Below are 14,569 nucleotides of genomic sequence, written 5' to 3' on the forward strand. Positions count from 1 at the left end.
ATGAACTGACAGCGTTTAAAAAAGAAAAGGATGTTAAAAGGGCTTTTAATCACACTCTCGCACAAACGGACAGTCGTTTTAAAAAGGCTGGGGGCGGCAGTAACGCCAGGCTGGTGGGAGCCCGGTTTCAAAACCCGAAGATTCATCGCGGGTGGCGTTTTTCTTTTCTAACGATGGAGAACCAGAATGAGATAAAAACAGATGTTTCTAGATGTTTACTGCTGGTTGCCGCTCGTTCGACTGGATGCGGATTTGCAATGGTTCACAAACGGCGTCCATTTTCAGGACATTGTTTTCCAACTCTTGAGACTGAACTGGAGATCGGCGGCGTTCTGCTGCGACACCTAGTAACGCTTTGCAGAGATTTGAAACGTTCCCATGGAAACACAGGGAAAGAAAAAAAAAACAGGGTTGGTTTTTCTCCTCCCTTGCCGTGGAACAGTATGAGGGAGAGAATTAAAGGAAAAAAAAAAAAGTCTTTAGCTTTTATACGACCAGCATCACCTCCAGGTCGACCACCGCCTTAGAGGGGGGCAATCTGAATCCCAAAACCGTCCTCTCACATTCGGGGGGAAATATGGACTCTTTCAGGACCTAGTTTCTCACATGACTCCAGAAAACTGTATCTAAAATGTCTCCATTTCCTGTTTCCTAGGTGAACAGCGGCTGCTGGAGGCTCCTTTTATCCTCCAAGCTGATTGATATGTGTCTGTGTGCGTATGTGAGATGTTGGCGGGACTGTAAAATGGCCGCCGCTGGCAGGAAACAGCGGTTTTGGCGTCGGGGGAGGAAAATTGAAGGCCAGTGGAAATCAAGAAGCAATGCTGAACACTGGAGCGTATTTCCCGGCTGACGCCGCGAGCCGGATGACCTCTTTTTAAACATTTTTATTCACGATTTTAAAGCAAAAAAACAGCTCAGAGCTGCATGTGGGCATTGAGCCGCGCCCAAGATGTGTCCCCAATCCTTCAAAGCAAAAGGTCCTCTAGCACGGTGCTAAAGGTGCTGGTTACATGGTGACTGCGTGAAAAATGAAGAACCCCTCCAGAACATGCCAGCGGCAGGAAACGCTGCCGGGAGAGAAGAGCCTCGGCGAAGCTGAGCAGCAGGCGACGCTAACGTCAGAGTCGCCTCTCCTTTTATTGTTTGCTTGAACGTCTTGGATGAAACATGCTGCCAAGACGGGCGTGGGTGAACATTTAGCAGCTTCCAGACACATTGAGACCGGCAAAGAGCTGCTGGCACCTCGGATCCACGCGGATCCGTCACGGGTACCGGCGGCGTGCAAGGAGCAACATAAACGACCGCTACGGTTCACGAACAGAAACAGATATTTATCAGTGGACGTGTCAGTGTTCTGTGGTTCTATCTAACGAAGATCCTGCAGAGGCTCAGAGACCGGTCTCTGATCCAGGACCAATCAGACTCATCGATTCGATCCGGAATATTCGCTCATCACTCTCGGCTCGGACCGGATGCGTCCGTCTTCCCCTTGGAGGAAGCCGCATCCCCCTCCGCTCCCCCGGCAGTCTGTGCGTCGCCCTGGTCCGAGCCGCTCTGGATACGGCTCGGCAGCGGCTGCCCGTCCACGTGAGCCGCCGGCTGCGGCACCGGGGGCTCGGGGAAGTTGGTGGGGACGGTGTGCTCTGTCTGGTGGCGGAGGCCGGCGTTCATGTCGGAGTCCAGAGACGGCAGCGAGGGCAGGCCCTCGCCGAGGAATACGGCGGGGTCATTTTGGGGGCCATCCAGCGGAAAGCGCTGCATGGACGGGCCGCTATGGAAGGCGCCACCGAGGCCCATGAGTGTGTTGTTGGTGTAACTCAGGACGGAGGGCAGGGGAACCGAGTATGGATGATTTGGTCTGTGCATTGAACAATCCCAGTCCTCCTCTTCTTCTTCATCTTCCTCATCCTCATCATCTTCCTGATCCTCCTCATCTTCCTCTCCCTCCTCGGGGTCAATGGTCTCCAGGCTGTGCGTGCTGCAGTCAGACAGCCCGCTACAAACGCTGCTGCCATCCTCGTCTTCCTCGTAAGCCTCGTCGTCGTCGTCCTCGTCGTCCTCCTCATCCTCGTCGTCCTCGTCCTCGTCCTCCTCTTCCTCTTCGTCCTCTTCTTCTAGATGAGACTCCGTGTCGCCTGTGCTTTGGAGGTGCAGGATGGGAATGTGCGCTGTGCTGCTCATCATGGGAAACTGCAGGCTGGGCTGCTGCTGCTGGACTAAGGAGGGGTCGCCATGGAAACCGTTGCCATTGGTTACAAGCTGCTGCTGCTGCTCCGGCTGCCGCTGCTGCTGTTGATGCTGCTGCTGCTGCTGCTGCTGCTCCTCCTCGCGACTCCTCTCCAGCTCCAGCTTCATGATGGTGTGCAGGAAGTGGGTGCGCACCCGGACAGGGTTGAACTCCAGGCGTCCCGTGGCGTTGCTGCAGCCGTCCTTGGTGCAGCCACAGGGGAACGACATCCGGTCCACCTGCAGGCACACGGAGACACCAACCAGTTCAGAAACGCAGCTACGACAAGCCGGCCCGTTGACACAGGAGACGCGTGGAATCATCTCTCCTTGCAGGAATCGCTTTGAGATTGAGGTCTTAGGGTTACGTCTGTGTTGGCCTTCATGTTTAATATTCATAACACCGTGTGTTTTTTTCCTTGCCATTTCTATTGCGAGCCTTTCATTGCCCTTTTTTTATGTGCAAAATTTATTAATTCCTTCATTCATCCAGTCATCTATTCATTATCCATGAAGCTTATCCTGCAGCCTATCCAAGCCGAATGGCGGGGTTCATCCTGGATCAATCACTGGGCCGCATCTAGAGTCATGCAACAATTCACCCTCTCATTCCCCCCATCTTATACCTTCTTGCTATTTCCGACTCTCATGGAAAAAAGAGTGTTGTATGTGTGTGTTTGTGTGTGTGTGTGGTGTGTGATGGTTCTCAAAATGCATGTGCAAATGCATCAAGTTGTGCCATAAACATGAATACGCAGAAGGCTCACACCAACCCCGAGTCAAACACCAAGGCTGAGTATGAGGCAGCTCGACCGCCTCCTGTCTTCCATCACGCCACGACCCCCATCATCCAACAACGCAAACATTCACAACATCATTGAGGGATCCAGAAGGTCCCGCTGCACATGCAAACATGTACGACACTTTAAGACTGGAGATGAGCCTCACCACATTTCCATTTACCTGGCACTTAATGCCGGCCAGGCTGCAGGCACAGGTCTCGGGGTCACACGTCCCCCTGCAGCGGCAGCCGCATTCCTCCCTGGACATCCGAAGGCTGCGCAGCTCGTGTTTCTCGTCCACATCGATGCGCCGCACGCCAGACGCCCGCAGGAGGGCCCGGCGCCGCCGAGTTGTGAGCGGCTGCAGGAAGAAATAGTCGTCCACCTCGGTGTTGTCCACGTCCAGATCGTCCTCAGAGATGTCGTCCAGCGTCAGGGTGTCGGCCTCCACCGACGACACTGTGCCGTTCTTGGTCAGCTGGGGGGAAGGGAGGAGGCGAGGGGGGCTTAAAAACTGGAACCGTATTTATTTGTTTAAACCCTCAATTTCAGAAGAAAAATTCCAATTATTAGCATGTTTGACAATCACGGTATCAACCTGTGGATGAATTACTTGATTTCCTTAAACCTGCTGCCCAACAAATATAATAATAATTTATCCTTTATTAATCCCTTGTGGCAAAAATCATTCTCTGTAATTAACCCACCATGGATGAACCATGAGCACTGGGCTGCCGTCCACTAGCACCAGGGGAGCAGTTAGGGGTTCAGTATCTTGCTAAACAAATGAAGAGAAGCCCGGAATTGAACCAGAAATGTTCGGTTCCAAACACCATTGCTCTACGTCATGCGCCATGCCACCTCTGTATACATTCATTAAATACATACAGTAAATATTCACTGAAACAAGGAGGTAAATTCTTTGCACCTGAATTATTTTGTAATGTAGTGCCCCATCTTTTTCCCATTCATTCATTCATTCATTCATTCATTCATTCATTCATTCCCTATACTGCTTATCCTGTTCTCTGGGTCCCAAGGAGGTTGGAACCTTGTGACTTAAAATATTCATCCTCTCATTCAAATGCTTGATGAAGAAAATACAACATTCACCCTCTCATTGAGACATAGGATCATTCACCCTGGCATTCATATGACATACATATGAACAATCATTCACTGGTTCATTTACACAACATATAGAAACATACAACTATTCACCCTCTCATCTGGACAATGTAGGGTCTCCACTGAGCCTCCTGCATGTGCTTGGATTGAACCCAGAGTGACCCCACACAGATACGAGGAGAACATGAAGACTCCTCAAGAAAGGCCTCCAATGGGAATCAAACTAGGGACCTTTTCACTGTGAGGTGGAGGGTCTAACCACTGCTCCAGTCTGCTGTTTGCGTTTGGTTTTTCAAAAAGACTTCTTACTGCTTTCTGATCATACAAGTTCTGCTCCCTGATAACGCAACTTCTCAAATGTCGGCGTTTTATTTTTCACTGACTTTGAGTTTGATGGCGTTGAACTTCTCCTCCTTCAGGTGGTCCCTCAGCATGTTTCTGTGGCTCCTCTTTTGCTCCATGGCGAATTCCCTCAGAGTGAAGCGCTTCACGCCACTATGACGTGGCGACATCCCCAGCGTGCTGCCGCCCTGCGTGGGTACGCTGGTGAAGCCCTGACGCCGGTTGAAGTAGTACACCGTCACGCTCTCAAAGTGCACATTACGTCCTCGCAGCCTCTTCGCCTGCTGCTGGAGGGAGGAGGCTGGGATGGAGACAGAGGTGAGAACTGTCAGATACTGTAGACAAACAACCGTTTAACACTGTTTATGCTAGCTTTCATGCCATGGGAACCTTTTGCAGCTCCCTTTTCAGAAATCAGGTTGTTTCTTGGTGCGTTCAGACAGCAGAGGAACCAGGGACCATGGACTTCAGCTCCAGGAACAATCTTAGCTTCTACTCCCAGGCAAAGTCTTTTTACAGTTCTGTAGGAACTCAGCGGTGCTTGGTGATGGGTGGAACTCATAAGCCACGCTCATAAACGGATCATTTTTGTGGTGGTCTGTGCCATTTTTAAAAACTATCCTGGTCACTGGTCAGGTGTTTTCTTGGAACAAAATGGACAAAAGAAGCTAGAAATGGAGGGAGCAACAAAGAGGTCCAAGCTCTTCTGACCTGCTACACCTCATCGGAGTATCCGGGACTCGCAGAGGAACATCTACATTTTGGCCAAAATAAGGGCCGCGTTAGCTAACGGCTTATGGCAGGGGTGGGCAAACTTATTGGCTCAGGGGCCACACTGACTTTTAGAATTTGACAGACGGGCCGGGTCAGCACAAGATACGATACATGTAAACAATTAAAAAAAAAATGCATTTGTTAACAGTGCATATCAGACTCGTCTGACATTTGTCTGAACATTGTCTGACATTTGCTTTGAAAATAAAACCAGCTTGGTTTTGAAGGCTCTGATGTTTGCTTGCATTTCATGCACAAACAGGTTTTACCCTTGCAGCGTCACGTCCAGCTCATTCATGTGTGTCAGTATGTCCATGGTAAAGGCTAAATCACAAAGCTAATCTGTGTCATTCAGCTCAGGAAAATTCTCAAGTAGTTCCAAAAATAAAATATTATCCTGTTTGAGCTCCTATATTCATTGATCCAATCATTCAATCATTCACATCAAGTATGAATTCTGTTCAATCTTTGGTGGGCCGGATTAAAAAGACCAACGGGCCGGATGTGGCCCGCGGGCCGTAGTTTGCCCACCCCTGGCTTCCACCTCCATGTTGTCCATATCGTCTTCCTCTTCTTCTCTGGTGGTTTGTTTCTGAGTGTGGGGTAAATGTGTGCATCGATCCTGTTCCTGCAGAACTGAAAGGTTCCCCTGGAGGAGGCTACTTCCTGGAACCAAATTGTAGTCAGAAAGTTCATATAAGTGTTCTGTCTGACAGCAGCTCATCTTATTAGTTTAGGTAAAGCGTCACTATAATCTGGATCTTTTTTGAGCAATTTAAAGATTGGTGTTTAGATGTTTAATAGGCACGGACTTGCAAGATGCAAGTCTGTAGAGATAAACTTCTCTTGATAGTTGTATGTATTTGCTATCAATTGCTGATTATGTTATTTTGGTTCCTTGGAGATCCTGAGTTTCAGCACAGATCTTCGCCTGTGGAAAAAACATCACGGCGTTTTTTGTCCTTCACTGCCTCTCAGAAACAAGATCTCCACTGGAGTGATGTGACCAAAGATACAAACATATTCAATCACCTGTTATCTGGTGACAGGGTGAAAGTTCAGGAAAAACGCCAGTTTGTCATAAAACGTGATGAAGTGACAAAATGAAGACTTCTTGCATCGTGGTTTATGGGATAATAGATTTGAAAACGTGGACAATTTGGGGAGTGTACACATGCCGGATGATGAGATCCGTGAGTTACACTTCAGATGGGGTAATAGGGGGAGCGGCGTAAATGTCTAAATAAACCAAACTGTCGTCCAGGTGAAGAAAATACCTCCATCAAGAGAGATCGAACGGAGATGCATCACATGCTTGACCTTGACGACTCAGAGCCAGACAACCGCTAATACGAATAATGTCCACGGCTACCGCAGCTTCTCTTTTCCCGACCAGTACTCGGACGTTTGCGGTTCTTACTGTCAAGCAGGCCGGAGGGGATAGGGTGGTTCAGGCTGTCGCTGCTGTTGCCGCTGTCGCTGCACGACACTTCATCATCGTCGGACCCCTGCAGGGACAGGTAAGGAGGGGGGCCCTCCTCCAGCTTCCTCTTCAGGATCCCGCTCATCGTGTACCTCCTCCCTCTGGATCCGCCTGCACGGAGAGTGGAGGTGACTCAGATGTGAATGAATGGATGTTGTTTATTTCCTGTTTGGAAATGCTAGACTGGCAGTGATGGCGCTGATGGAAGAGTCTCAGCCCTGCATTTATACTTTTTACTGCTGCTTCAGTTTTAATAGATCATTTAAAAAGAATCACAGGGGGACAGATTCCAAATAGCAAACAGGCACTTGAAACATTTCTAATTGTATTTTCTCTCATAAACAAGGACCTGTAATTACTTACTAATTTCTCCTGCAACTTGAAATGGAAGTTTATTCAGTTATTTATCGATTTATTCTCTCATTTGTTTGTTCATTTAGCTTCAATGCATTTATGCATGCATTTATTTATTTGTTTGTCTGTCAATGTACATATTTATTTGTGTTACCCTAATTTATTCATTCAATTTATTTAGATTAAATGTATCCCATTTATTTTTTTTATCAATGTATTTATTTATTCATTTTACATTTATTGATTCATTTATTTATTTACTTATTTTTCTGTAGATATTATTATATTATATTATATTATATTATATTATATTATATTATATTATATTATATTATATTATATTATATTATATTATATTATATTATATTTAAAAATGACAGTTTTCATGAATTTGGAGAAATGTAGAATTTTAGAAGTGCTTATTCTTGAGATAGAATTTCTAAGTACAGATTAATCTTCTCAAGGCTCTTGAAACATAAATTGTACCATTCTGGGTTGTGATATTTGAATTTTCTTCTGTCTGAAGTATTCTGGGTTCAACAAGGGGTTGTTTTTGTTTTGTTTTCAAACAATACTTTTTCAGAAATAAGACACCAGACCTCGCTGGTAACATGACACCACTGTCATCAACAGACACTGGATCACATTCACCCATTCACCCATTAATGGCCGCCACAAACTAACAGTTCAAACCAAACTACTGTCACGAGGTTTAAGTTAGAAGCCTGTGTTGGCGGCTTCTGGAAGCGTGGCCACCACTTGGGTCTTCATAGGAATTCTAAATCCAAAGAAGCTGACTTCAAGGTCCCTGTTTGGAGTCCAACAGGGTTCCTCCGGGTTCCTCCCGCAGTCCAAAAACAGTGTGGGAGCCGGGAGTGGGAGCTCACCTGGGTTCCTCCGATCGGCCCCTCGGCTCCGACGACCTCCGAAACTTGGGGTTGCTTGGGTATCTTTTCAGGCGGAATGAGAGAGCCGGTCTCCAGATTCCATGCCGATGGTGAGAGTTTCCCGGCACTCCGTCGGCCCCTGAAATACAAGACGTGCGAGAAGCGTTGACGCCGGCGGCAATCTGGACCGGCGGGGGATTACATCATATGCAGCAGAGCCGAGCGCTGGGCCGAACTCCCCCCTCTCTGGCGAGCTTTGTCTGCCTCATCCACCTCCTAGAACCTGCTGGCTTCTTCCTCTGAGCCGTCCTTCCTCCTTTCTGAATCCTCCGCGTGATAACATTCAAATGTCCTCCCTCCCTCCTCATCCTCCCCTCCTCCGAGCCAACTCGCTGCTTTTCAAGAAACGGGAAAAACGACAGACTGAGCAAAGTGTTGTGTCTTTTCCAGATATGTGATGGTTCAGTTTCTGTCACCCACTTCGACTACACCTGCACACACACACACACACACACACACACACACACACAGACTCGGGCTACTCACGTGTCCGCCTGCATGCACATCCCCCTCCTCCCCGCTCTCATCGTCAAACACTAACAAGGGAATTCCTGTTGACAAATACTGACGGGCGACCGCCACTGTGCCGTGGCACCATCCCAGGACGTTGTCCAATCTGTGTGTCAGCGGATGCACTGAGGCTGCTCCCCCTGGTGAGTGTGTGTGTGTGTGTGTGTGTGTGTGTGTGTGTGTGTTGCTGACCTGTTTCCTCGCCTTTGGTTGCCAAGAAGTCCTCGACCCTCTCCTCCGCATCACACAGTGCTCACCATCACCACGAGCATCACCAGCATCACCAGCAGCAGCAGCCAAACATCCCCATGTGTCGTGATGATGCAGTGAGCGCTGCCATGATGCCCGCTCTCTCTCTCTCTCTCTCTCTTTCTTTCTCTCTCTTGCTCTCTCTGTCTCCGCCAGCCTCTGGCACTATTGTGCACCACTGAACACCTCTGCCTCTGTCACTATCTCATGCATTTCCTCTCTGCACCCTCAATTCGCACTGTGGCTCACTCGCTTTTCCAAACCCCCTCTCCCTCTCCCTCTCTCTCCCTCCCTCTCAGGCTCTCTTTCTCTCTCCTCACAAAGACTTGTTAGCTCGATGCTGCTGCCGGCCGGCTCACTGGAGCTTGACTGAGGTGAAGCAAGCCCTGCCAGATCACAGATGAGAGGGGGAAGAGGGACTGGGGGTGAAGGGGGTGGGTGGGTAGGATCTGTGATGTGAAACATCTCGACATTCTGGAGAAATAATGACCCAAGTGTAAAAGCAATTATTTTACCCGGCCAGCACAGGTATGGTTGCAGTCCTGCTAGGACGCCACTGCTCGTTAGCTATTAGCATCTCTGCAGGCTGTTCATCTCACAGAGGTGTGTTTGTGTGTGTGTTTGTGTGTGTGTGCGTTCACTTCATGACGCCACCTTGCGTAGCTCATCTGGAAACGCTGGCTGGTTATCCAAGAGCCACGGTGACTCAGAAATCTATTATTTAATTAATCAATTCATTAATTGTGCCGACATCTCAGTTGTCCAGATGAGTAAATGAGAGGGTGAATGGTTGTGTGTCTCTATATGTCGTCCAGTGATGGGTGGAGGTTGAACCCCACCTCTTGTTCAGTCACACCTGAGCTCCAGCACCCCAAAGGACCCCAAACTGCAGGATGAGTAGTACAGAGAATATATGGATGAATGAATGAATGAATGAATGAATGAATATTAGACAGGTATTCCCAGGAACGGTTAGTGAAACAATAGTGATCTGAAGGTTGGTCTTAAGTGTAGAATCCCTTTGGAGCTGTATGCTTCACCAGATGTTCTTCGCAAACTCTGCTGTAAAACCAGCGATAGAGAAAGTAAATATAGACCAGAGTCTGCTGAGCAATTAAAGACGTAGATCCCACATTTCATCACGAGCCAGGCACCGGACAGCATCCTCAATCAGATCAACCTCCATCGACAGGGAAACTGGATTTGCGAGGCGTTCCAAGCAGTGTCTGCATCTAATCACAGAGTGCTCCGACTTTTACTGCCAGAATGCTCTCAGTCCTTCATCTCTTTTGAAATCTGACTCAGCTTGAGCCTAAAACCACATTATTTAAGCTTTAATCGTTTTGAAAACAGGGTTTTTTTGAAGTCTTTCTCTCTTGGACATTTTCTACAAGACATGCAGGTTAGACATAGAACACACACTTTTAGAGTTCTGCAAGGAAGCTGTCTGGATCCCCTTTTTCTTTTGGTGAGTGATCTGCGCAATACTAACATTAGTAGCCACAGAAAGTCATTTTACACTGGCAACCAGTCCAATTAGAAGGCCACCCTGAGGTTTCTCACCACTAAAAGGCGGTGATTGGGGGAATACTGGGTTTCTGTAGATCATCCTAAAGAGTGATGGTCCAGACCTGCTCTACGTAGACGGTGTTGTGATTTTGCGCTGTGATAAATAACATCTACCTAGACCTGACTTGACATGTAAATTAGTTGTTTGGTGAACAACTAAGTGTAAATATTATTAGTTTGTGAAGTAGATCAGAGTCTCCAGATCCCCGGGACCGGGCCCTGGGTCCACACAGGGAGAAAGAATAATTGATTTATTTTTCCCATCTGGTTTTCAATAAATCCACCTGCACCTCTTGAGCGAGCAAGCAAAGCTCTCAAAAATTGTTCCAAAACAAGTGTCAGTGATAAAAACAGCTCTAATCCAGAGCTACGGCACATTGTATTCTTAATGCGCTTTATTTTTGTTTTCTACTGTTTTCTTACCCGTCGTATCATTTAATTTCACCCATACCGTGAAAATACTGCAGGTTCAGAGGGTAAGGAGCTCAGCAACAATGAAACTGAAGAATCTGAACAGGGTTTCCACAGCGGCAGCTACTCTGGGTTTCCAACACGCCCAGTAACTCCATGAGTGTCTTCAATAATTCAATGCTTACTTCTGTTAGGGAGCAGATTTCAGCTTCTCGCTCAGAAGGAACAGGAGAAGACTTCGACGATTTTGGACAAATATAACACATAGATGTCAAAATTAATGGCACATTTGAAACCCAGAGGTTCAAAGTACAGGAAAACAAACATATAACACAGGAACAAACGTAAATCATCCTGATTGATGCAACAGTTAGTGCTCCTGCAAGAAGGTCCCTGGTTGTTTTCCCACAGGGGGCTTTTCTGTGTGGAGTCTCTAAGTCCCTGTGTCTTCATGGGGTTTGTCCGGGTTCTCTGAGTTCCTCCCACCATCCAAACACATGCAGGAGGTTCACTGGAGATGCTTGTTTGTCTTGAGATGATGAGTGTGAATGGTTGTAAGTCTCTATACAACATGGTTCAAGGTCACTGTATGGCATGTGAATGAAGGAGTGATTGGTTGTATTTATATGATATGTAAATGGGAGGGTGAACAGTTGTATGTCTCTGTATGCGGCCTTGTGATCCACCAGTCCGGGTTGGATCCTGCCACTCACCCAATGGCAGCTTGGAGAGGCTTCAGCCCTCCTGCAATCCAGCATGCAGGAAAAGTGGTTTAGATAATGAATGAATGAATGAATGAATGAATGAATGAATGAAACCATATTGTTTAAAAAGTAGGTCATTCTGCTGGAATCACTAAGAAGGGTAAAGCTTCGCCAGACCAACCCCATCATTGGTGCTGATCTGTCCCTCTGCATAGAACTCCACCTGTTGAACACGCAAACAGAGCAAATTTCCATCCAATAATACACCCATTGGTCTCCCGGCAGTTTTATCGAAGCATCGGTGTGAACCATTTTTAATTTAGCATTTATCAGACGAGGAAACAGAGGAGCTTCGGCCAGAGTGCAGGTTTTGCACAGGAGAAAATCTCCATCCACATCCTACTGTATGTTTTCAGGGGTATATTTGTGCAGCAGCTGATTTCCCCTCCCTTTCTCTGATGCTTCCACGATGAGTCTGAGTCGCGCTGCAATTTGGACAACATGACTCACGGTGTATAAGATGTCTTTGAGTGACGGGGAAGAAGTACTCCATATTAAAGACGGGTATTTGCAGAAGAGGTGCAATTTCATAATTTCATGTATTTATTTCTGCACCCATAGGTGATGAAATGTTGTTGCATTCAGCAGCAAGAAAATATATACATATATTTAAATGAGCGAAGTTTTCCGATGGATTCCATGTTTTTATATGCTGCAGTTTCTGGAGGATTGTAATTATTTTTTTTTTTTTTTTTTTTTTTTGTCGGTCTTTGTGCCACGCTCCGAATCGCCTTGCGTTTTCCCGGCACATATGGAGTGGAAATGTGCTGGAGAGAGCAATCCCTCCAATCAGCTTCCATGGCAACGGGCCACGAGAGGGAGGCAGCGGTGGCGGTTTCGTTGCTGGTGGGAGGGGAGCAGAGAAGTCAGCTGGAGGGGTAGCGGTGGTGGATGGGGGGGGGCTGGGATGTGCTCCTGACACTGAAGCGTGAGAGGAAGCTGCACGTTCTAGGCAAGGGGACGTGAACAAAGGGAGAACAATCAGACGCCGATGATAAATTAGCGTCATCAGACAGGAATAGCAGAAAATTACTGCCATGGTGAGGACAGATCATTATGAGCAGCTGGAATCCAGGTGTAAATAATCGTTACCTGACCCAGATGGAATGACAGCCGCTCCACACACAGCGGTGGAGAAGCGTGTGCTGACGGGACCGGTGGGGTCGCAGGAGGACACTGCAGCCGTCTGCATGTGAATTTGGCTCGCGTTGTGTAAACGCGAACCCAGCAAGCCAGTTAATCAGCTGCCGACGGCCCGACCGACGCCAGGGGGCCCCATCACCGACAAAAAAAAAAAAAAGATAAATGCATAAATTATTTGCGGTGCCGTTTTCCCAGCTCTCCAACAAAATGAAGGGCAGATTAATGCCCTAAGAATTAAAATGCATGGCAGCGTTGATAATCTGACCTTGTGGGGGTGACGGTGGACTCCTTCTCTTTGACGTTGGAAGAGAGAGCATTATTCTTGGTCTTTGTGGCGAGGGGCTCCAGGCACCCCTGGCTGCTGATGGCGGGTGTACAGAGGTTCTGTAGAGGGAGCAGGGAGGAGCATCATAGCTGGAAATAACATGCTTGCAGAACTAAATGAATGCGAGTTGCTATTGAACACGCGGATCAGGAGCACAAGGGGTGCTTTGCTCACCCAGACATCAGTGACAGCGATGAATTATCTGAATCCCTGACAGAGGAAACATAGCTTTTGTTGAACTTGGAACCTCAGATGAGGAGCTTCAGCTGCTGCAGAGACTGATGTGACTGACAGGAACAAATTATTTCTGAATAATCACTTCAGTCATGATAAGCAAAACCTCATGTTTGATTTCAGAAAATATTATTTATTTATTTATTTATTTAAACTTAATGGGGCCTTTCCAGTATTATTGATCATTATTATTATTACTAATATTGCTATAATTGTTGTTGTTATTATTAATATTACTATTACTATTGTTCTCTTTGCATTTATTCATTCATTCACCCATTCTCTTACCCCGGACCAGTCCATCACAGGGACATGTATAGAGACATACAGTCATTCACCCTCACACTCAACTGAACCTTTTGCATGTTTGGACTGCGGGAGGAACTCGGAGAAATCCAGAACCCAGAGGAACCCCAAGCAGACACAGAGTGAACATGGAGACTCCACACAGAAAGGCCTCCTGTGAGAATTCGATCAGGGACCTTCTTGCAGTGAGGAGGAAGCATGAACCATGTTAAATGAGATGAGATGAGATGAGAACAACTTTATTTATCCCGAAGGAAATTGTTGTGCCAGAGTTTCAGGTAAAAAAACATAACAGTAATAGATAATAGTAGAAAGGAGGAAGAATAAGAAATACAATGAAATATGAATTGTCTTAACTTAAGAAATACAATGAAATATGAATTGTCTTAACTAGAAGAAGTAATAGAAAAATAGAAGTAGAGAATTTAGGAAAAAGAGACACTAAGGTGAAGAGAAACTCTGGCAGGCAGCCGCCCGAGACAGCGCCGGAAGTAAAGAAGCCAAAAAGTAAAGTTAACCACACTAACCAAGCAAAGCATCAGTCTGGATTTCGTTTTCCTTATCTTTCTTTTTTTTGGAACTTATTGCAGGAGATGGTCATTCCCACAGAGAAACATCAGCAGCCCAGGAGCCAGAGATCCTTCTGGAGAAACCAAACCCTCCATGGGTTCAGATCTGTGCTTCGTTTTGAGATGAACCGGAGAGGCACTGATGAATTCACTGACATGATGGTGTGTGTGTGTGTGTGTGTGTGTGTGTGTGTGTCGGGGGAGGTGTTTAAGTCACAAGGCCACCCCCACCCTCCCCCACTTCTTCCTGGCCGACTCCGCTGCTTTTCCTGGGTGTAATTATTCCCCCTGGGGCTGGGGCCTGGGTTCAGCTGTCTCTACACTGAGACCTACACAATGTGTGTGTGTGTGTGTGTGTGTGTGTGTGTGTGTGTGTGTGTGTTTCTGTGTGTGTATGTGTGTGTGTAAAAACAGTAAAAACAAGCAAAAGTGTTATTAGGTTTGATTTGA

General features: G+C 47.0%; 1 protein-coding gene and 1 long non-coding RNA gene across 5 annotated transcripts; both read right to left on the reverse strand.

The window, feature by feature from the left end:
* Positions 1 to 14: 14 nt before the first annotated feature.
* LOC147233250 (uncharacterized) lies at positions 15 to 9,038 on the reverse strand. 4 transcript variants are annotated; one of them, XM_086147871.1, is made up of 6 exons: positions 8,742 to 9,038; positions 7,980 to 8,118; positions 6,676 to 6,849; positions 4,523 to 4,782; positions 3,193 to 3,489; positions 15 to 2,469 (listed from the first exon to the last, which is right to left on the reverse strand). In XM_086147871.1, the coding sequence occupies exons 3-6, from the start codon at positions 6,821 to 6,823 to the stop codon at positions 1,456 to 1,458; spliced, it is 1,719 nt and encodes a 572-aa protein (XP_086003997.1). In that variant the 5' UTR covers positions 6,824 to 6,849; positions 7,980 to 8,118; positions 8,742 to 9,038; the 3' UTR covers positions 15 to 1,455. The 4 variants fall into 4 exon arrangements, with proteins under 4 accessions (XP_086003997.1, XP_086003995.1, XP_086003998.1 ...); XM_086147869.1 differs by having other exon boundaries at positions 3,178 to 3,489; XM_086147872.1 differs by lacking the exon at positions 8,742 to 9,038 and adding an exon at positions 8,526 to 8,660.
* A 3,332-nt stretch (positions 9,039 to 12,370) lies between these two features.
* Positions 12,371 to 13,034, reverse strand: LOC147233251 (uncharacterized). Its single transcript, XR_015106219.1, has 3 exons — positions 12,951 to 13,034; positions 12,635 to 12,786; positions 12,371 to 12,490 (listed from the first exon to the last, which is right to left on the reverse strand). It is a non-coding gene; the product is annotated as an uncharacterized LOC147233251 (long non-coding RNA).
* Between the last annotated feature and the right edge of the window lie 1,535 nt (positions 13,035 to 14,569).

This window comes from Fistularia commersonii, chromosome 6 (assembly GCF_037954325.1).
Source record: "Fistularia commersonii isolate RoL2024-O1a breed Wild chromosome 6, RoL_Fcom_v1.0, whole genome shotgun sequence".
NCBI classification, from domain to species: domain Eukaryota; kingdom Metazoa; phylum Chordata; class Actinopteri; order Syngnathiformes; family Fistulariidae; genus Fistularia; species Fistularia commersonii.

What these genes read in the sequence shown, in the direction of transcription:
- LOC147233250 (XM_086147869.1), bottom strand. Translation starts at nt 6,823, where the DNA reads ATGAGCGGGATCCTGAAGAGGAAGCTGGAGGAGGGCCCCCCTCCTTAC. An exon ending in CCCCTCCGGCCTGCTTGACA is followed by an intron (nt 4,783 to 6,675) that starts GTAAGAACCGCA and finishes TCTCCATCCCAG; the next exon opens with CCTCCTCCCTCCAGCAGCAG. An exon ending in TCAACGCCATCAAACTCAAA is followed by an intron (nt 3,490 to 4,522) that starts GTCAGTGAAAAA and finishes CCTTCCCCCCAG; the next exon opens with CTGACCAAGAACGGCACAGT.